The sequence below is a fragment of the Erithacus rubecula genome (genome assembly GCF_903797595.1).
Source record: "Erithacus rubecula genome assembly, chromosome: 5".
In the NCBI taxonomy this organism is placed as follows: Eukaryota; Metazoa; Chordata; class Aves; order Passeriformes; family Muscicapidae; genus Erithacus; species Erithacus rubecula.
This window is the reverse complement of record NC_136687.1, coordinates 5,508,930-5,532,079: the sequence shown is the minus strand read 5'-3', so window position 1 is coordinate 5,532,079 and position 23,150 is coordinate 5,508,930. Positions and strand designations below refer to the sequence as shown.

The window sequence follows — 23,150 nt, the reverse complement described above, 5'->3', positions numbered from 1 at the left end:
TCAAAGGGTTCCAGCCCAACATTTAGCCAAAGTACACTGGAGAATGAGCATACCTTGCTCTAAATTGCTTTAGCAATGTAACAACTACCTGATGAAGCAGTTTTTTCCTAAAGCAAGAGTCTGTGAGGATTCTCACAGTCCTGGAGGGGCAAGCTCAAAAAACAATTCAAATTACTCTGCATCCTCATGAATCCTTTCAGAAAAAAACTGGCAAATCCAATAGATCCAGCAGACCAGCATGTGCCTCCACAGTTTCAGAGCACAGCAAAAAAAAAAAAGTAGTCTACAAAACTGGTACATTGGACAAAATTATTACCTCAGGAAGATATTGCAAGGCAACTTTAGTATTTCTTTAGCAATAACTACTCAAGATGTGTCCTCAGATGTATTTTCATACCTCACTACTTGAGCTCCTACCACCCACCAAAATCAACAGTGTATGGTGGCATAAATCACCTCAATCCTTAAGTAAGTAGATCAAAAAGGTCAATTTCTCTTGCACAATCCACATCTTTCATAAAATAAGTATCACATTCAGGGGAGATGTAGCAGGTGAAGTCTAACAATAACAGGTAAATACACATTAAATAAACCTAATTTATTACAGACAGGTAAAAATTATTCTATGCAAGATACAAATAACCTTACATGATTTTCTGATTGTGGCTTTCAGGTACAAAGACACTTTAGATGCAAATATATTTACTTTGATATTGCTCATCAGCTAAATTGAAATGCATTAATATGTTTGAAGCCTAAAAAATTTCTTCCTTTTCCATTTTTATAAATACACATTTAGCAATAAACCTCTATGAACCTCACCAAAAAAATTCCCTTCAGTATACTGTTTCCCCTTGTAAGGTAGGATAAAAAGCAGGAAGCAAATTTATATCTCCTACTAACAGAATACACACTGCTCAGTATTCATAGATGAATCAAGGGAGATGACCCTTTGGCCTGAAAAACTTAAATACTTAACATAAGGGTTAACTTGCTGCTGGAGACATCCTACTTTATTTTACACTCTATTAGAAGAGCTCCAAATTGCACCATGTGACCTGTGAATCAGACAGGGACCAGAGGTCGTCACAGTGACAACCCTAAGAATTCTTGGCTAAATCTGCATAACAAGATATTTTTAATAACTCCACAGCAGTGGCAGGCTGCATGGCCAGGGCAAAGCATAAAACACACCACAGCAACACCCAGGCAAGAAACAAAGCCACCCAAACCCATCACCCAGCTGATCAGACACTTTAACAAGGGAGGGCTAATTTTACAGTGTTCTGTTTTTATATCAGTCCTACATCCTAATAAAGCTTTAAAAAAAATAGAAAGCTCTTCTAGCTGAAAAGTGATTACAAAAGAGACATTTAACAGAAATAATAATATGACAAACATGGCAGTAAAAATAACACCAATTAAAATAAGGAGGAGGGAAGAGGGAGCATTAAGTATCTGTATGATCTATTTAATATTCTGTGTTTACTTTTACAGTTGTGGTTGACCTGGATTTTTTGATAAATACTACCTAGACAAAAAAAAAAAAATTAAACGTTGCTTGGGCTACCAATCTGACCATATAAATATAAATACATTTTATTATTTATTCTGACCACATTACATGCTAACAATGTATAAAATCAGGTAAAGAACATCTTTAGATGTAATGCTGACATATTTATCCAATATTCCTATATTTCTCCATAGAAAACATGTTCACAATCAACACCAAGTTACCATTCAAATCTTAACATGAAATGCTTCCAGTTTTCAATGGGCAGCTTTTTGTTAGGAGTTGGGGTTTTTGCTAAAAAGCAGCACCTGAAGAAAAGACTTCTCTGCAAAGGTGTCTCTCTTGCTGAGTGGTCTGAGCATGTTTTAGCAAGGGTGGTTTCACACACTGTGAGGGATCACTGCAGACAATTACCTAACCCCCAGAAACAACTCCTCTGAAATGAACAAGAGGAAAGAACTGTAGGGATGTGAGCACAGGAAGCTGTTACAGAGAGCTGTCAGTGGGACTGGATTCTCTATGGCTACAGAAACAGAAAAAGAAATCTAAAATTCAAGTGCAGCTTTTTTTTTTTTTTTCTAAAGCAGGCACTAACTTAACAAAAAGACAGTCTTGAAAAGAGCTGGTTATAAAGGTACAAAATTATTAGGTAGAAATAATTGATTAGAATTGCTAAAATCCAAACTGCAGTTGAAGACATGGGAAAAGTCTTGTAACTAAGTAAATGGCAGAACTCTTCTTAATTTGTAACATTAAAATGTTAACCTTTTAATGTATTTTAGGACTAAATAATTAGCAGCAAATATTTAAATTGTAAATTTGTAACAATTTTCTGACATTACTCTTTCTGAAAAAAATTGACTTGTATTACAGTGAGATTTGAATATCAGGTTCTGGACAACACAAGGACAGGCTCCTCCAAATCTAATTATTAATGGCATTATTGAGTCCAGCCAGATGTTTCACATGGATAAAATTAAGTACATGAATAAATCAAGATGCAAGCACAAGCTTAGATTTGACAGAAGATAAGGAAAGGTGAAACAAAAAGTAATGAATACAGTTAATGAAAGCTACACATACCTGGTTGTTAATGTAATTTGGAATGTAAAATTCAAAGTGTTACAGGCCTGTTAAATGATCCCTCTGCTAACAGACACCTGAATGAGATGTTTCTCACATCATTTTTCCTCCTGCATTCTGTCTGCCCAAATTTTATCCAGCCTGAATACTAAACCTTCCATGGCTTCCCACACATAAGACATAAAATGTCTCTGAATGCAAAAAATGCAGCTAATGAGCTACATTTCTATCAACAATGTCAGGATTTCAGTATTATCCTAATGGGTAATTCTTTATAGAAAGGATGCAAGCAAAAGATAGTGTGCATGATTTAAAATACAGCACATACTTGTCCTCTCTAAAACTGTAAGATCATTTGCATCTAATCAGCTGCAATCAGACATGAAACAAAAAAATTAAAATCCAGTGTTATAAGAAAAGGAAGAAGATATTGAGAAAAAAATCTATTTCTAACCAGCAAAAAAATATTTTTTAGAACAATTTGATCATAAGTTATTAATGCAAAAGGATCAGAAATCTGGAAACACCTGAAAACAAGACTGAGCAGACAGCTGGCTCTGGATCAAGGTGGCACAGAGTAAAATGTGGAGCATGCAGTTTGCACTCCCTCTACTGGGCACTGGGATTATCCCAAGCAGGCACTCAGAGAAGAAAGGGACATGTCTGAGCATCCTGGTACTGTGAAATAAAAGCCTGTACAGCTCCCATCCTCTTCATATGGATTCAGCCAAAACCCAGATTCACAGAAAAAAGAAATTCAAAACCTCAAAATGTTTATACCCTCAGAATGCATTTTCTGTCAGAAACATGACTGACACTCCAAACAAGGATTTAATTACAGTGAATGTAACCTGTGCTAATTTGCCTTTAACCAATAAAGGTAGTCAACACTTTTTTTGTCTACTCCCCACCCATTTGAAAAAGTAACACCTTGTAAGAAATGCCATGACTTCTGATCTGCTGGGAGCACAGCAGTGGGAATGGGCAATGTGTGAACTTGGCATCTGGGATGTACTAATAACTATAAAATCTGCTGCAAGGGATTTATTTCTAGACAGTCAAAGGATAACCTTTGTTTTTCTTTTCCCTCTCCTCCCACAGCTCCTGAGAGGCAAACACAAAACACAGGCACTTGTGCTGGCAGGGTGTAAGTGTCACATAGAAATGATGGCTCTCCTTGTAATTAAGACTCTCTGACTGTTTGTGTTTTTCACTCTCATGGAGGAGAAAAGAAATAAGTGGTTATAGCTCATGTCACTATAAACCATTTTAAGTCAAAGTGTCTCACTGTATAAAGTTCTGTGCTTTCCTTCAAGTGACCCTGAATAAGGGAAGTTCCCTAAAACTCCAGAAATTTCTTCAGTGGTTTGCAAAGCAGTTTGACTTTCCCATTTTTCAGTAAAGATGAAGGTAGAAGAGAACTTCAGAGAAAGTAACTTGTGCAAATTGTGTAACAGGCTCTGATTGCCAAAGGCTCCTGCCTTGGAGGCTTCTGCTCTATGATATGGAAAATGAAATGAGAAACAATGGAAAGAATGGATATAATAATAAGGATTACCAAAAGCACACACCCTGTGAAACAAGCAAATATTTCTTCTGTGGGATCAGGCCAGGTAAGCACCAATTTCTTACTCTCAGTGTAATTTACATCAAGCCACTCTGCTGGTATATTCACACTAAATTGCAGCATCAAGAATTACTCCAGATATATACAATTATTAGCATTTCAGCCATATCCATGTGTAACTGATCAGCTAAAAAAGAGTAGCAATGACACATGGTAATCGTAAGGCACCCCAGGACCTTCCCTCTTTAAAGTGGCAATTTAAATCTCTGTGGGATTGAGAGTTATAGTAGAGTTCACAGCAATGAATCTCCAGTTTCATTGTCTCTCACTAAACCCTTCCCTTTATCAATCTTCTTGATCTTAGTTTGAGGATGGGTAAAGCATTTACTCCCTCTGCTCCCAGACAGAACAGAAACAAAGCACAGAACAGAAAGATGAAATAGGGGGAAATCAGTGACCACAGAAGCATGGAGATTGAGAATGAAGAAAATGCAAAAAGTCCCAGGAGAATGGGCAAGCCCAAGTCCCCAGCCAAGATGCCAAGTCCCTGTCACCCTGTTTTATATTTGCTAATTAAATAAAACTACTCTCTCCCCAAAACAATGGCTTGCTATGCTGCAGGATCATAATGATAGTTGAAATGAGCAAGCACACAAACAGCTCACCTTTACATTCTCCAGTGAAGGATACAGCTACCTCAGAGGGCATCACCAGAACTGCCATCCTATCCAAACACAGAGATGGCACAGATCACCTGCAAACCAATTTACATGGGACCCTCTGCACTCAGCCACTTGATTCACATTCTCCCTCTCTGCTCACTGAACACTCCCCTTCATTTCCAGGTGTGCTCATCCCCACACATGAGCAGCACTCACTGGTCCCATGTAATCACACATGTAAATTTTGGCAGGACAGGGTGGCTGGGAGCCAGGACTTTGAAGGACAGCCAGCCTGTCACTGCTACTTCTTTGAAGGACAGCAACATTTTGGCACAGCAGGAGCTGCAGCTCCAAGTACATGAGAACACTCAGACAAAGCTACAATACCTAACAGGCAGCATGCTCAATTAAAGAGATGTGTGCAGTTTTTCACATGCTGACATGTAAATATTTGACAGAATGGGATTTAAAAACCATGGCCTAAGAGATTCTGTTTATTTTGTTCTACCATACTCCCAATTTGCCATGTTTTTATGTTTCAATAAAGTCATCTGACACATGAATAAAATATAATTTATGCAGTTTCCTTCTGCTGTACAAAGATCTCTATGTTCAGGTTATAAATCTAAAATAACTCAGCACTAACACTAAATTTGATTATTTTCCACTGGAGAGAAACCCTAGGAATATTTATATATTGGTTTCAATGCTTAAGCTAACTTAGTCTGCATTGCTTCATTCTGAAAGTAATATGAGCACTATTGGCTTCCTATATTTTTTCCCTTTTAGCAATGGAATTTATTAGCTTTTAAATTAATATAGGTATTAGTTCTAAACATGCTATATAAACATACAGATAGCATTAGTCACTTTCATAAGTGGTAACAATACCATTCTAAAAACACACACATGAAAATCAAGGCTTGAATGTCTTTTATATCTTACAAGAAATATAGCAACCAATATTCCATGCAGAGGTGCAGCAAATGAAGTCCTGTCAAGCAAATGGCAGGAATGACAGCAGATGTCTGGATTCCTTCATAGCTGGTTGCATAAAGGTAGCACACATATTTCACTGGAGACAAAAGCCTCTGACAAGACAGTCTTTCAGTACTTTTCATTCAGAGTTGGCATTTTTGACTGGTGTGGCACATCAGGAGGTGTTAAGATGATGAACCAGATTAATCTTGATTTAGCTTCATTTGTACAATGAAGGCAAAGTCTACAACACTCAGTCACAGCTAAATGAGACTATACAATTTAGCTCAAGGTGTTATGTCCAGATCAAATTTTTACAACCCAGTAATTCTAAACCAGACTTTAATCTGGACTCTGACCCAAAGCACCTATTTTCATGTCAAGCTATGCAGTTATTCCACTTCATTTCATCACAGCCAACAGAAATTAGTATCCTGCAGCTTTGCTTTTTGTCTATGTAAACAGGCCACAAACTCCTTTTTGGGTCTGAATAATTTATTTGATCTTTCAGCCTCTGTTTATTCACAAAATCCACCTATTTCACAAGAACTGTCATAAGTAGTTAATCTCTGTGAAATAGTTTGATGGTCTAAATTTTCCTATGATAACCTTAATCACATTACATGCTTAGTACAGAATAAATGCTACAAAGCAGAGAAACTACTTTCCTGAACTGAGACATTCAGAGTTTAGTAAGTTGTGAAAGAAAATCAGCAGTACAGTGTCTACTGAGAAATAGGCACAAAAGAAGTTGAGAACTTAACAGTGCTACACGTAAAGCAACAAAGAGTAAATAAAATCTGCACTTACCCACTTCTCTATCCTAAACAACAACAGGGATGCTTTAAACAATTTTGGTCTAATAACCAGGCTCCTGGAATATTATCCAGCTGGTCAGTGCTCCTTGAGGGAAGCCATGATCAGCTGAATTAGTGTACTTTACAATAAAATTTGTGTAGAAAAGTTTCCTAGGTTAGAGGTTAAAGAAAGAGCATTCTTCTGTATACAAGCTAAGCTTTACTAATGCCCTCTCTAGTTAAACAGAATTTTAAGAAACTCACCACTTTTCTTTTTCTTGCTTTAAAGGAAATGTTCATTTCCTTGTATTTCTTCATAGAAGTCTCCAATTTATTCTTGAGTTCAATGGCAGATCTCAGCCGATCATCATTGATTCCTGCTCTGGTAAGTAGCTGCAAACCAAGAAAACAACATTCTTATTTTCTTCCAGAAATCTGAGCCAAAAAAAGAAAATCCAGTTTTCCCTCATAATTAATGAAATAAGTGTTACAAATTTTTTGTTTTATGAGTGACAACTGGTAAAGCCAGTTCTTTTTCTATCTAGACTACAAAAACTAATAGCAACTAGTAAATCCAAAGAATGAATAGCTATTACAAACATCTTCTGAGAGTGCCCTTCAGGAGGCCAAATTCCACACAGGAGGCTCCATGATATACTGCTACCCTGATAGAGAGATGACTAAAAAAAAATAAGCTGTTTTACATTAAGACTTTGCAAAGAAGTCATGTTTTACCTATCTTAAAAAAATAAAAACAAAAAAAAATTGCCTATAGATACCACACCCAAGGCTGAGAGCTATCAAACAAGCTACACAGCTCCTGCAGTCTCCTTTAGTCCACCCTTACTGGAATGGAAATTTTCTCTAATTGTTGCTGTTTCTTCAACCTTCATTTCCTTTTGGGTCACTCTCCCTCAAGCTTTACTGTATCCCAGCCTTTGTTTCACTATTTTTTTATTTAAAAATTAAGAAAAAATAATTATCTCTTTATCCCACCTGAATCCAGGACTGCACAGAAGGCCAGAACTTATTTCTGAGAAGTTTGTGAGCATCCATGACACTGTTTATGATGGCAGTGTTATCTTCATTCTCTTGCACTTTTATATCTGCTCAAAATGGAGAAAGAGTTAGTGCATGGGATTTATGGTACCTTCACTACAGGAGCTAAAGAAGCCAAATTACTCTAAGACATTTGATCACTCCAGGGAAAGTTACAAGCATCAGAATGCTTCTGTGTTCAGTATTAATTATTAATTCTATTACTACCCACACATTCAAAAAATTTGAGGAAAATATGAAAAGTGTTCAGTCCAGTATGCCAGAAAGGTAGGTTAAGTAACTGTTACTAAGGAATCACCAAATAAACCACAGGCAAGTTCAGCCTTACTATTTACACTATATCTTGTCCCAAGTTCAAATGAACTGGGCCTTATTGTACCCATTTCTTCATATTCAATACAAAATAATCCCTACCCTGGTAGTAACAGGACTTGAGTGCCAAAGAAGCCAAGTATGCCATTATTCAAGTAAAAATTACACTTTTCACTCACTTTTGTCAGCAGGTATCACCCTTACTGCCTGTACATGGAATTCCCTTTGGATAGCAATTCTAAGAGACTTCCAAAACACAAAGCATCCTGATTTTTCTACAGGTAATTCATACTAGCAAAGTTATGTAAAAAAAAGGTGTAATGACTTGCTAGGAAAACTTACTTCCTTGCAAGGAAAAAGTTTCAGAAACACCCAATTGTAAGGTTTTTAAACTAGCAGCTTATTCCCCAGCTACAGGGAGAAAGAGGTGAATAGTAAAGAGAAAGAAAATTGTATTTGATAAACAGATTTTTTAAAACACAAGAGACTCATTATAGATACTATGAAGTGCAATAATGGGCTTGCAACAACTACTACAGAAGTTCAGTCTTAGAAGTTAATTAATGAAATCTACTAATCACACACAAGGACACCCAAAACAAATAAGAACAGCTACCAGGGGAACCAGAAACAGAAAAATAAATAAATAAATTTTAAAAAATCAAAGTGACATCCAGGAATCCCAAAACAAAGTGGCGTCCAGTAGCCCAAGCATTTAAGTAACAGAAACAAAACCAAAACCACAAAACACTTCAGAGAAAGGCTGCCTCCAGCTATATGTCAAAAATTCTTCCAGGTACCTGTGGAGACTTCAAGGTCTAGAGTATATTTATGTGAAATAAGCCCATGGTTCCTAACAAAAGTCTGGTACTCATCATCATCGAGAGCAGAGTCACTGTACTGAATGTCTGAGCATGTGCCTCCATCCAGCTCTTTTTGCTCAGGCTTCTCATCTGCCTCTTTGTTTCCATCAGTTGCAACACAGTGAGAAGCAGGAAGAATGTCCTTGCTGCAGCATGGCTGTTCATCATCCATGCACCCCAGATAGGATGGGTTAACTTCCCCCTGGGAGGACAAGGGGGATGCAGGTCTGGCCTCATTAGCAGATGTTCGTTTGCTGAGCTTCAGGTCAATGTCGTTCACCCCAAAATTGAAGGGATCTGGCATCAGAAGCTGGAAACAGTTTTCCATCTCTGTCAGTGTATCAGCAATCTCTTGGGACATTTCTATCAAAACACAATCATTTTATAAAATTGTTAGATACTGTAAAATATTAATGTCTCTAGAGCAGACAGAGGTACAAAACACATATGACTGCCAAAGGGTGAATCCATTTATCCAGTGAGGACTGAACCATACAAATATTCCTCTTCTGCAGAAACTGTCTTTATAAAAGTGACAATACCTAAGCAGGAAATCTAGAATTTCCTGAGCCAGGCATGTAGAATCAGGGCTCTTCCTTTCATTATCCTCTCTAAAATTTCAGTATGTAAAGATGACTAAAGTGCTTCATAGGATTTGAAGGAAAACAAAGTGCAATGACATATTCTTAGTGATGTTGGTGGATATTCATTTTACAGCCATGAATTTTACAGCTGTGTGAAGGAATAGCCATGAATGTATGTTATTGCTCAAAGAGATGCTACTGATACAAATTACTTGAAGAAAGTTAAATCTCTTTAAAATTCTACTCTCGTGCATGAAAACATTTCCAGCATGCAGAATAAATGCAGACACAATTGCATGCATTACATACACCAAAGTAATTTAATTAAATAACCCTTTATAACTGCAGCATAATATACTTACTATCTCTTTTTTTCTTTGGGATGACAGAAATGTGTCTGCTATGCAAATATTGCTCAGAGACTTGGGCCCCAGTTACATTTTCTAGCTGCACTGTGACACTTTTCACAGTTATCCTACACTGAATTCTGTAATTCTGTGCAGGAATCACAGGATTCCTGTGCAGACCATTGCCTGTATTTCTGGAACACAATCACTGAATATATAAGTAATGCCATTGGCCAGCAGGCATTGGGAAGTTTGTGCCTAACAAATTAAGTCACTAGCTCAAGAAAGTCTTATGATTTGTTTACTGGGGGTGATGCACTCCTATTTTACTGAATTAGACACTAGATCTTTATTTGGTAACATTTTCTTTCTTTTCCATCTCTTTCTACTGAATTTATACAGCCACTTCTTTCCTCTGCTGTTCTTTAGGTGAGAGAGAGGAAGGGTTGAGCTCCAACAAATGCAGTATTCCTGCTTTCTGTGGTCAGTTATTATCTGGATAGCTATTCTCTCAAAATTTACTTTATATACCCTTAAAAAAGATTGCTTTAAAAACAAACAAAAAACCAAACCAATTTTAGTTTAAAAAATGAACTAAAAGAACCAAAGCTGCAGTATGCTGTAACAACCAACCTTCCATTTCTTTTTCAGTTCTTTTGACTTTTTCTTTGTAAACATTCTCCAGTCGTTTTTGCTTCTCTTCTTCCCTTCTCCTTTCAGCCACAGTTCTGGCATGCACATCTTGAAAATCCACCTAAGGAGGAAATTAAGAAAAAAAGTGTAACACTCCTCATAAGAAATATATAGAAAATCCATTTCCTAAGATCCTTATCTGTGCTGAAAAATCCTGTAACATCAGCGATCAGCCAGAAGCTCAGCAGCATTTTCTTTTATCTCTTCTCCCCCTTGAATCAATAACTACAGCAATTGTGAACAGAGTTTTTACTCTTACTAATAAAGGACTGTTGAGAATCAATGGCTTTCAAGAGGAAAAAAAATCATAAGGTAGAAAAACAAGCCCCTTAGATTTTCACATCCAGAGTGCAGAAACAAACTGGGCTTTGGGAGACTTCTGTCACAGCACTGGAGACAAGGAGCTAGGGATAATCAGCAGGAAGAGACTATACAGAGTAGATATTAAGATTACATGAAAACATCATACCAGGTCCACCAGCAAATTTAGAAAAATTTGTAAGCACTATAACAACTAGTAAAAAGAGAAGACCTTCAAATTTAGAAAGACAAATTTGTGATTTTACAATCACAATGTTGGGTTTTAATATTGAGGGGAAAAAAACATTGTCTGACTTACTTATGGCTGAATTATAAACACTAATCTGAATAACTCAAAATGCTTATTTTTCTTAAATATTTAGCAATATTTTGGTTTTTAGTCTGGTCTTAGAAGGGATTGAAAACGCAAAAAAAATTTCACTCCTGTTTTAAAGAAGGGAGGCTTGCTTGCATTAATGCAGAAGGAAACCCTTTTGAAAAACACAGAATTTCCTTTGATTGCTACCATATAACCCTTATGAACTGCCAGACAGACAATGCTGAGTGCTGAGCAAGCCTGCACTTTGCTGGTTCTGCAGCCCACAGACTTTCTGGTGCAATGTCTCCATCACATGCACTCACTGAAGGTTTGCCATTCTTGCCACTGTTAGATTATCAAGCATGTCAACATCCAGTAGTGATTCTCAATAACTTACAACAGAATTCTGGAGCCACACAAATGTTTTTATCTAACAGCTGTCCAACAAACTGTTGTGGAGGTTCTCCATCAGTTTAGGAAATAGGCACACTCACCAAGCTCTTTTTTTAGTAGGGAATAGATGGGCAGAAGGGTGATGGGAAAAAGATCTGGTCTCACAACCTGCTGCATCATGCTGATCACCAGGATGAGCTTTCTTGGTTCTCAGGACTTGATTTTCCTTTGCACAGCTCCCCACACAGAACTGGGAGGAACAGATCCACACAAAAGTACCACAAAGATACAGAATCCAGGAACTACAGCCACCTGGCAGTCAGGCTGGACTGCACAGGAAACCAGACACAGCTACAGCTTCTTAAAGCACAACTTCTGCCTCATGCCAGAGTACCTGCAGTGGAGTCATTTGCCCATTTGTTCCCATTCTCTGCACCAAAAGAATCATGAAGCCTTTCATTGCTGGTCTGCAATTATGGAACTAAATGTATGAGGAGCAAAAACTGCTCGACTGCAAGGATGCTAAGCAGCAGGCTGAGACAATGACTGCAACCTTTTTTGTGAAAATATTGGAATACAGCAGTACTATGCTCTCTGTGGATCTTCTTGAAATCCTGTTTTGTAATTCCATCCATGCTTTCCTCAGATACAAATATTACAGGTCATGTGCCCAGATATGCAAATCTTTGCAAATATGTGAATTTTTTTCCCCCTTTTATTCTTAACTTTGATACAGGAACTTGAAAATAATTCCCTTCATGTATACTGAAGTATTATTTGCTTTTAAAGTCAAACACTTATAGAGGCACCTGCTTGGTACCTACTACTGCTGACCTGCTAATATGTAAAGACTGGGGAGCACTCTTGCTTTACACCCTAACAGAGCAGCAGCTGTCATCTTCTGACTGTTTATAAAGTGATTTTGGTGATCATTAAGAAAAAAACAACCAAAACCCAACCATGAACCACACACAGAGCTAACACTCCAACCAAGCTGCCCTACACTACTGAACCAAACCTGTAAAACTCAATAGCTGATGTATTTTACCACAAAAAAAGTAGCAAATGCCTCCTGAAAACTTTTGGTTGCTTCTCAAACTTCAAGTATAAAACTGGCAAGAGGCCAATTGCCCATAACAAGTCTGTAAGTACAAGAGATACTGAACTACCTGAGATGGCTTCTATTAGTATTAATGCTAGTACTAATGTAGAAGAACTCAAATTCAGCTGCTCTATAAAATAGCACAGCTCATATCAAAACATGGAGAGGGATCCCCAGCTGCTACTGGGGAGCAGCCACTGTCCACAGCAGCACAGACAGACCTGCCAAACTTCAACAGAGTTGCTGTACACTTGTGTTTAGCTGGGTGAAACTGCACTATGTGTTAAAGCCCCCTTGTCTCAGTCTTGCACTTCTCGTGACTGTCATTTTGTTTGCATCCTTTCTTAAACAAGATAAAAAGGGTAATTCAAGGACAATCACCTTTTGTGAGCAGATGCCAAAATCACCAGCACAGCACAGTTCTGTAGGGAACATCCTTAGTGTACTATGAAAGCCAGAAAACAACAGAAATACATCAGATATCACAGAGGCTTTCATCTCCTGTTAGGAATCTGAATTTGTCTTTCTGAAGAGAAAGAAAATCAGTATGTTTACTGAAAGCCTGTAATTATCACTGTAGCTAGTGTGAATGCTAGAATAGCATTCCAAATTTCACTGTTGCACCTCAGAAGACAGACTAAAGCAGTAGAATGTTCCAAACACAGTAACTTGAAGTGACATCTAAAAGCTAAGATTTTCATGAGATTTTTCTTTCTTAAAACCTCTTTTCTGGCACAGTAACACTGCAGCTGAGAGTGGCAGGCACATACACCTGCAAAGCTGTACAGGAAAGGGAACCTAGAACTGGGTACCTCAGTACAGAAGTCAGGCTAGTTTAAATTGGCATAGAAAGATTTAATAGCTGTTTATCCTCAGCTTAAGGCGTGTCTGTTATTGTCCATCCCAAAACAGCTGAACCTTGGGGCTGCAGTCAGGAATCAGAGTGAAAGACAGCTGGTGACCCTGAAAGAGGCAGAGCCCAGCTGTGAGTACAAGACTGGGGTTTCTAAAACTTACAGGACTGCAAGATGAACAGAAACAAAGCCGGTTTGTTTTCCAAAGACCATGCTCAACAGGAGGTCTCTTACAGGCAAGGTTGTTTCCTACACTTTGTTTTGGTTTTTTTTTTGACATTTATTGGTTGCCTTACTTTGAACAGGTGGTGTTCATCACCTAATACCACAGAGTGGAGTAAAATCGCAGAGTACCTTCTTGTTCTGCTTTAGGAAGTGGTATCCCAGGGACAGCTGCTTGTAGGCTTCCCCGTATTTCTGGTGCCAGTCCTGCACTGCCTCGATGGCCGCTCTCCTCAGCTTCTGCGCCACCTCCTTGGGCGGGGGGAGCGGCTGCTCGTGGTCGATCCCCACCGTGAGCTCCAGGAACTCCTGGAAGTTGGAGATGAGCAGCGTCCTGAGGTGGTGGGACCTGGCGAAGAGCTCCTGCAGCACCTGCAAGGCGGAGAAGCGCATCTCGGCGTGCTCCTCCCGCAGCCGCGTCAGCAGCAGGTGGTACGCGTGGCTGATGTGCTCCTCCGACGACCTGAGCACGGAGAGAACGAAGAAAAAGGAGGGGGAGATATTTTTAAAAGGCTCAGCACGTACAAACGTACATTTATTTTAAATTTTAAGTGAGCGGCTTCTGTGCTGGCAGCACCCAGTCCCCAGGAACAGCGCTCGGGGCGGCTCCGCCCGGCACTGCCGGCCCGGGGACAACGAGCGGGGCCCGGCTCTGTCCCTCCCTCCGGACGTACTTGCAGATCTTCTTCAGCTCCTTCATCCTGCCGGGCTCCAGCCGCGGCTCCCCCGAGGTGGTGAGCTCCTCCACCAGCTCAGCCAGGCGCTGGTCCATCTCCGCCGGCACCGGGGCGCCGGAGCTGCCGGGACACCCACCCCAAAGGTCGCTCAAGCCGGGCGAGCCCCCGCTGGGATCCACCAGCGCCGACGGGCCCGGCCGCGACTGGGCGGCGCCATCTTCCGGGCCTGGGCGGAGCCCCGCCCCTAAGCAAACCCCGCCCCTCGGGATGGGCCACACCCACACAGAGCCGCGCCCACCGAGTGCTGGGACCACGCCTCCAAGTGAGCCCAGCCCCTTTGGGTGCTGCTCCCCCCGCCGTGCGGGTGGTACCTTCCTCCACCCCCCTCTCCCGGCACCTACCACTGCCCCCTCCCGCCGCTTCCGCACGGCGCTGCCCACGTGACCTACCGGCACCCGGAAGCGCGGCCGGGAAGGGGGGGGGAGCCTTAAAGGAGCCGCGCCCGGTTTTGTGTGAGGGGATGGTTAACCCTTCGTTGTCTCTGGGGGGGCGAGCAGCCGGCACACAGCGCCTCTGCTCATCACAGAGTTAATTACATCTTCCAGATCATCGACACCACCACTCCAGTATTTCTTTAAACACCTCCAGGGACGGTGACTCTGCCACCTTGCTGGGCAGCCCTTTCCAAGGTCCAGTCGCCACTTCTGTGAAGAAATTCCTCCTAATGTTCAACCTAAACCTCTCCTGGTGCACCTTAAAACTGTCTTCCTGTCCTGTCACTGTTTACCTGGGAGCAGAGCCCAGGTTTTTGGCCACCAGAAGCCCCCCGAGCGTCCTTGTCTCCCCGCTGAGCCCCAGCCCCCTCAGCCGCCCCTCACAGCCATGGTGCTCCAGCCCCTTCCCCAGCCTCAGCCTCCAGCACCTCACGGACCTTCTTGCCATGAGGGACCAAGGCTGGACACTGCTGCACCAGCACTAAAGTGTCCTTGTGTGCTACCCCACAGGTCTGGTTCAGCTGTGGGACTGCCCTGGATTCACTGCTGGCAGAACATGCAGTTCTGAGTGCTCAATTAAAAGTAAAAGTGCTGCTTAACCACTGGGAATGAACAAGACCTTGCAGGGGCCTGCTTTGAACATCCTAAAGTACCTGTTCCTGTTTGAAGATGTTGCCAGCTGATTGACAGGTATTTCCATTAATCCGGTGTTGGAAGCAATCTGTGTGGGTCGGTGTTGCAGCTGTGTCTGCTGGCTCTTGTGATTGGGAAAAATGGAACAATTGAACAATTTTCACTAGAAATGGGCTCACATCATCAACCAGATTTACTGGAGTAAATCAATACATGCATTTTGCAGTGGCTCTGCTATTTCTGACTCAATGCATGAAACCAATGACATCCTGCTTTTTAATAATGTTTGTCCTTTCCCCATTGTCTTCCATGAAGCACAGTGCATTTCTATGTGAAAGTCATGCAGAGTGGCACAGCTCATCTTTCAAGTTTAGATCAGTTTACTCTTTCACTGTTTATATCTATTTCTTTCCTTCATTTGATTGAAAGTGCTAGAACAACTGCTTTCTGTTAGGGTATGACTTGCAAAAGGAGCATTGCTGTGCTATCTGGAAATGGAATTTCAAAAGGAGCCTCAAGCAACAGACTTAGCATCTACAAAGGCAATGATTTCATACTTTTGCATAATGTTTAAAGAAATCCCTGCAAGGAGCCATATGGTTTTGCAAAGAATCAGTTGATGAATGAATGAATGAGTGCTGAGTTATGTAACTCATTCATGATAATCCCTTAGGCAAATCCCAGTGAGAGCCAGGCTACTTATTTATTTATTAAAATCAAAGACAATTGCATAAAATCGTGTTGGCTAAAGTTGCTGAGTCTCCTTTTCTCTTCTACTTTTTAATGAATATGGTAAATATCCACCATTCAATCATTTCCATACTCTTCATCTGGACCAGCCTGATAAAAGGCTGAAGAGAGCCTGAACACTGAAAAATTCATTCAGCTGCAAAAGTCACAAGCCTCTTCACCTGCATTGATTTTCCCCTGTTGGTCTGGGCTGTTCCATGGAGAGGAACACAGAACACTGTGGAGTGCAGAGGCAGAGCTGAGCACCAGCTGATATCCCTTCAGAGCCTCTGAGTTCAATGGGTTTTTTTGTTTACACCTGGTTGCAACAAATCCTGGCTCTGTAGCTTCATGTTACATGGATTGTTGAAACAAGGATTACATTTCTTACATCTGTATTGAGACATTAGCAAGAGCAACGTGGTGACACTTTGTGAGTGCTCCAAAGTGAGTGACACCTTGCAGGAGCACAGACCCTTCTAGAAATACTGTCCTGTCCACCAACTCTCCAGAATACCCAACATTATCATTTTTGGCAGGAGGCATTTGCAATGGGAATGTTCTCCTAAAGGAAGGGATCTCCAACAGGACCAGCTGGTCCATCCAGAAGTCATCTTCAGTTGGTCCAGTACATTTGGCCAAACACATAGGCAAAGAAACACTCCAGAATTTTGTCCACTGACAATGATTTGGGTGTTCTTACATTAAAGAACTATTTGTTCCATAACAAATTTTAAAGGTCAAACTGATGGCTCTAGGAAGGATTATTTAAAGACTTTGTGCAATACTAAATTATCTGGTTTATTTTTTTAAATATAAGAAACATCTCAGTAGGAGACAGTTCCACCATTTTACTAGATGATTCTTTGCCAAGGGTTGTTTCCAGCTTTGCAATGAAGGACAATGTCAGTCAAAAAGAAACCTTTCTGAACTTTGAAGATAGCTGCATTCAGCTTAATGACATGAAATTAAAAAGGAGGATTTCTTTCCCTGCCAAAATGGAACTTAGGCAGAGAAAGGCTTTCCTACAAATAATTTGGAGTTGAAATAATTTTTGTTTCTGAAGATACAGAAACATGATAAACACTTAGATTAAATTGTACAGAGTTTGTGCCAATTGGGTTGTAAAGAAAATGACCTTCTATGTGAGCTGAATAGATGCTGAACCACCAGTTTGAGTTGAGCAAAAGGGTGACATATTTCAAAGCTCTGACCTACGTTGTAAGGGATAAAGACTATATTTAAACAGATGTTCCCAAAGGGGAAATGGTCTATTTATTAAATCATCAATAATGCAAGGCCAAAGGTACTTGGTGACCTCCTCTAATTACGTGAAATAGTGACTGTGACAACACTTCAGCCTACTGCAACATTTTATAATTCTGTCATAGGAGATGAATGAACCTGCTCTGTGGGGCCTAGATCACTAATTAAATATCCACTTGTGAGTTGAATGGAGGAGCATTAGCTGTAGGAGAACCATCACAAATCAAGGAGCAGCTTCCTACACATATCTTGTATTCATGTCCAGAATAATTTTAAAAAATGATCCTACAGCATTCCTGAAACTGCACACTAATGTGGACACACTTGATTAGTATCAATGCAGGTAAATAGTTTTTTTCTTCACTGAAATATCTGTGCAGACTCAAAGTGGAACTTAACGAGGTTTTATGTGATAGACAATATATATCCACACCAAAAGGTAGCTTTTCTACAGGAATGCACCCCAAAAAGACCAAGGCACACCCCACTGCACTGCCCAGGGGTGTGTTGGGGGGTCAGGTGGATACCAGCCTTTAAGGCAGGACTCAGATCAGATGGGGATGAAAAAAGGCAGCTTGAAGGTTGTTAACATGTAGAAAAGGAGACTGCAGAGGAAAAGAGGACCCTCAAGGCTACCAAAAGAGGAAATCCAGCATAAACTCTGCATGAAGATCCTCTGATGCTAAATCATACAGAGTCAGAAATGACACTTTCCTGTGTGTAAATACTGCTTTCAAGCATTTGGTGTTAGCAGAAATTTCTTAACCAACATGAAGAGGCTGGTTTGGGTGTCACATTGACTCACTGGTGGAACTGTTCAGAAGCTCCTTCTGCCTGAGCTGCCCCATCCTTGGGAAACCTTAGGCTGTTGTAGAGCTGCAGTAACTCAGGCTGGTTTCTCTAAAGGAGACTGCATGTAGCTCAGATACCCAAATTAACTCCTTTCTTCTTTTTGTTCCAAGGATGTGGAAAGGAAAGAACTGCCCTGAAGCTGCTAAAAGCTGCAGGGCTGCCTCCTGTTAAAGGGGAGTTAAGGCCATTCCCAATGAGGAGCTGCTGTTGCTGTTCCATGCAGGGATGGGTGCTGGGTCTGTGTGTGTCTCACAGCCTTTGCACAGCACTGCACAAACACTGCTCTGGGTTTGCCACTGCAGATTCCTCTGTTCACAGCAGGCAGCTTGGACCCACAGTGACACTGCAATCACTCATTCACAGGAGTGAGTCCTCAGCCATCCATCCAAATCCCCTCAGCACCAGGACAGTGCCCGAGCTTTTATTTGCAGTGAACAAGGAAGCCTCATGGATCAAAACGAGCTTTTCCAGGGAATTTCTTTTATGTTATAGTAAAAGAATGCCTTGTCTCTATGAAGAGATTATTTATGCAGGTCAGCTTTTGCAGGCAGGAGGAAAGTTCCTGGCTTAAGGAGGTAGTCGGGACAAAAATAGAGTGCAAAGATCACATTTGAGAGGAAGGAAAATGTTGAAGTATAACTAAAATGAAGAAGAAAAGCAGGAGGTAGCAAGTCTTGTGAAGTGTCTGTAGCTATTTATGCTTTTAAGGAGGTGTGTTGCACTTTTGTGGCTCAATACCCATATTGAAGCAGAATGGGAAAATATTTATTGATATTTAATGTATCTGAACCCCTTTGCATGCTCTTGGTTTCTGTAGTGAGTGTGTCACAACAGTTCCACTGACCAACATTCTTTTATAATGTGCACTACTGGGATTCATAAATGTTTCACAATTTTTTAGGCAATTGAACCTCAGTAAAGCTTGGAATGAGATTTATAGGTCCAGCCAGAACATATGATCCCATCCCCTGAGCTGCAGTTTCTCCTGCAGGGTGACCTTAGTAGTGTAACTACTGCAGCCACCTGTGTCTCACCTGTCTCACCTGAGTGCTAAATGGCCTCTTAAATGAATCATTCCTACTTATCCTCTTTGCACAAGTCACAGTGGTAAAATTATAACAAATACTGAAAAAGCAATAAACTTGCTCAGTAAACTGTATAAAAAATTCTCTTACTATCCTTGACATCCAGTTCTGCTCCAGGTCATGGAACCTGAATTCTAGTGAAGCATGGAGTTTATTTTTTTGAAATGTAAGCAAAACTGGCAGCCAACAGTTTCAAGTGGGCAAGGTATATTTATAGGGATAGACAAGGAAACTGCATTGCCAGCACAGGTCTGAGCTGGGTGACTGTGAGAGCCTCTGTCACTGCCTTTGTCACTGCATTCCTGCATGGCCACGAGAGGCACAGCCCCTGACAGACACAGCTGAGGGAAAAAGTTCTACATCTATTTAGAAAGTGTTTTATTTGTTTATTTAATAAAAAAACCCCCCAAAAATACCCAAACAAAAAAAAAAACAACCAAACCCCCCTAAGACACCCTAAAGCTATGTATTCTTTACAATACATAAATATTGTAAAAATATAATATTAGTTTAAAATATAATATAGTATTATATATTTTATATTATGTGTTTTATATATTACTATAAGATAATAAAATACAATAATGCTATTAAAATATTATATTAGAAAAATATAATACTGGTTAAGCTCACAGAGCTATGAGAAATACACTTTTCAATAAGTACATTTTCAAATGAGAATAAAAATTAAATGCATACAGAAGCATTTTAAGATGAGTATATTTGCAGATAAGAGTAAAAATTGACATTATAAGACTCTGAACTTCGTGACTCTTTACCACAAGTGTGCCTGGTGAATTACACACACCATGAGCTCTGTTTATTTTCCTCTCCAGGAGCAGCCCGGGGCATTTCTGCCGGTGTGAAACCACACGCGGGGGGACCACTGGAGACGGGGCTCCTGCAGGAGGGGCTGCGAGGTGCGGGTGTCCCCGTGTCCCCATATCCCCGTGTCCCCGTGTCCCCGTGTCCTGGTGTCCCCATATCCCCGTGTCCCCATATCCCCTGTCCCCGTGTCCCCGTGTCCCTGCCCTGGGCGCAGCCCCCAGCAGGTGGCAATGCAGGAACACCTGTAGCCCGTCCAGCCAGGAGAGGCTGGGGCTGAGGCCGCTGCTCCTGGGGAAAGGCTCACCCTGGAAATCCTGCTCCATGTTTTTAGTGTCAGCTACAAATCGTTTGCACTGTCAACGAGAGATTTTATTTTGGTTTTTAACTATAGAGTTTGAGCTTACAGGCTTTGTAGCAACAGCCTGTGGCAATGGGGTGGACGTGCCAAAATCTTAGGGGTCACCTGGGAATGTCAGGGAATCATTTATGTTGGAAATGATCCCTAAGATCATCAAGTCCAACCATTAACCCAGAATTGCCAAGGCCACGTGTGACAGATATTTAAATGTGGCACATTATATTTATCTGTACACACACACACACACACACACACACACATACATACATATATATATATATAAAATGTCTCTTAAAAACCCCACTCAAAACCCTTTTTCCCCATATTCTGTTGGATCTTCCATCCCTGTGCAAAGCCACACTCTTTCCAAGCCAGGAATAAATCTTGAAACAGATCTGAACCTTTAAACATAATCACAGTCTCACAATAAAAGAGGCAAAGAAGAGATTTTGTTTGCAAAAAGCATTCCTGAGTATCACATCATAGAAACTAATTTTAATGACAGTTTAAAAGAGAACACATGTCTCTGAGAAAGGTGGGGACATTTTCCAAGAAGAATGACTGTGCTTGTAGAGGGAAGTGAATGGAGTAAACCAAAATATAGAAATAGAACAATACAGAAACATTAAAAGTGTCTAGTGGTACACTGCCTTTTTTTCTAAACACACATGCATACACAAAAAAAACCCACCTAAAACAAATAAAACCAACCCCAACCCCCTCCTCAAAAAACTCAACAAAAATACCAGCTCCTTCCCAAACTCTAATGCCAGTTTAAAAAATAAATATGAAAAATATTTGAGCTAATAAACCAATGAAAAAAGCTTGATTGCACCAAAAAGCTGCTGAAAAAAATATTTTCCCTTGTTATTACAACTGTAAAACCTGTTCCTGTCAGAGAAGTGACTCTCCCTTGAAATGCCAGTGCTGGTGAACTGAAATCACAATGGAACTGCCAAAGGCTGCCCTGGGCACCATAACCACAAGCTGGTTAAAGTGGCCCCAAGGAAATAATGCAAGTTTTAAAAGGTTCCCTTACATGTGCCAAAACCAGTGTAACTTTACTTACTACAAACAAGGAATCCAAATTATCTGCAATCAGTATGGTTTCTCATCTCCAAATGCTTCTATCACTGCTTGGACTCTGTTTTAAATGGTGCAATAAAAACCCCAGGGAACAAAATTTATCTGATGCAGAAATACACTGCATTGTCTCTTCAAAAGTATCACAGACCTTGAACTGCATAGGAATATTTTAAAAGGAATCCGTATTCTGCATTTGCTGCATAGAAAAGCAGCAGTCCTTGCTATTTCAGAACCATCAGCACATTTCAAATATGTCTCTGTTATATGGAATCACACTGTGGGAACAGCAGGGTTAAACAGTTTCAGAACAATAACAAAAAGCACTAAGTAGTTTAAGTTCTGTAAAATGTGTAAACAGCACAGCAAATACTAAAATAATATGCATTATATAAAGTTCTTTTAAAAATTCTGTGAGATATAGGAAGGGTACAAGAACAAACAGCAGAAAAGAAATAGTTGCAATAATGCCTAATAGTAAAGATTTAAATCAGTTTTGGTTATTCTGAGCTTGTTCATAAAATAAAATTATCTTCAGGGAAAAAGATCACATTAAATGATTCTGAGTGTAGCAGTGAAAAACACAAGAAACAAAAGATGAATTCAAACTGGAAACCAGGCACATATTTTACCAGTGAGGAAACAGATTCTCTGTGTCATTATGATGTTTTTCTGACAGATGTGCTTGAACCAAACAGCCCTGGACTGTAAATAGTTTTGAGACTCAACATTCAAAATCAGGACACTGGAGATCTGTTGCCACTGGCTCCTTTGGAAGGCATTACATTACAGAATGACTACATCCAGAAAAGTTTTACCCAAAACAGGAATTGCAGGACATGAAAATCCTGATGACTCAGACAGTAACTATTAAAGCAGGACCCTGGCTACTCAGGCTGTGGAGCTGTCAGTGGATCCTGGAGAGAGGACAGCACAGAGGGACAGTGTTTTGCAAATAGAGTGTAAGAAAAAGGATATTGTGTCTCTCTGAAGCATCCTTGCTTTAAACATGACTACTGGAAGTTTTCAAGAATGTTCCAAATGTCAAGATTCAATTACCTAAGGACAGAGAAGGTTGATAGGAAGGTTCCTCTGGAGATGGGATCAGCCCCTCTAATTGTTTGGAAAAGATGAAGCTGTGAGGTGGCATTTTTAATCTTTGGTATTTTAACAGAACTGATCCATACTGGTGTATTTAATGGGATTTACATAAAGTTTTAGAACATTCCAGAAACTTGTTCTATGAGGCTTCATGATTTAGCCCAGATCTTTTAGTATCTCTTCACCTGAGCGTGATCTTCACCTATACCTTGAGGTGTTACTTTCAAATAATATTTTTAAAATAGCCAGTCAGAGTTTCAGTGCTAGGTTCACTGGCCAAAAGATCTTGGCTTCTTCAGCAAGACAAAAATGGCACCAGCACTCTGATTTCTTTTCATGGTATTCCTGCAAATACAAGATATGGAGGGAAAGAATTAAGCCAAAGACTCTATT

General features: G+C 40.3%; 1 protein-coding gene across 2 annotated transcripts in view; it reads right to left on the bottom strand.

Moving 5' to 3' along the window:
* UVSSA (UV stimulated scaffold protein A) overlaps positions 1–14,583 on the bottom strand; it is a 44,361-nt gene extending 29,778 nt beyond the window's left edge. The window contains exons 1-6 of one of the 2 annotated variants that reach the window (XM_079306591.1): positions 14,326–14,583; positions 13,784–14,114; positions 10,402–10,522; positions 8,775–9,200; positions 7,600–7,709; positions 6,868–6,996 (exon numbers count right to left, since the gene is read on the bottom strand). In XM_079306591.1, coding sequence (XP_079162717.1) covers positions 6,868–6,996; positions 7,600–7,709; positions 8,775–9,200; positions 10,402–10,522; positions 13,784–14,114; positions 14,326–14,423 — 1,215 coding nt within the window. In that variant the 5' untranslated portion in view covers positions 14,424–14,583. The remainder of the gene's footprint in view (positions 1–6,867; positions 6,997–7,599; positions 7,710–8,774; positions 9,201–10,401; positions 10,523–13,783; positions 14,115–14,325) is intronic. The other variant, XM_079306592.1, reaches the window with a different exon arrangement.
* Positions 14,584–23,150: the final 8,567 nt, after the last annotated feature.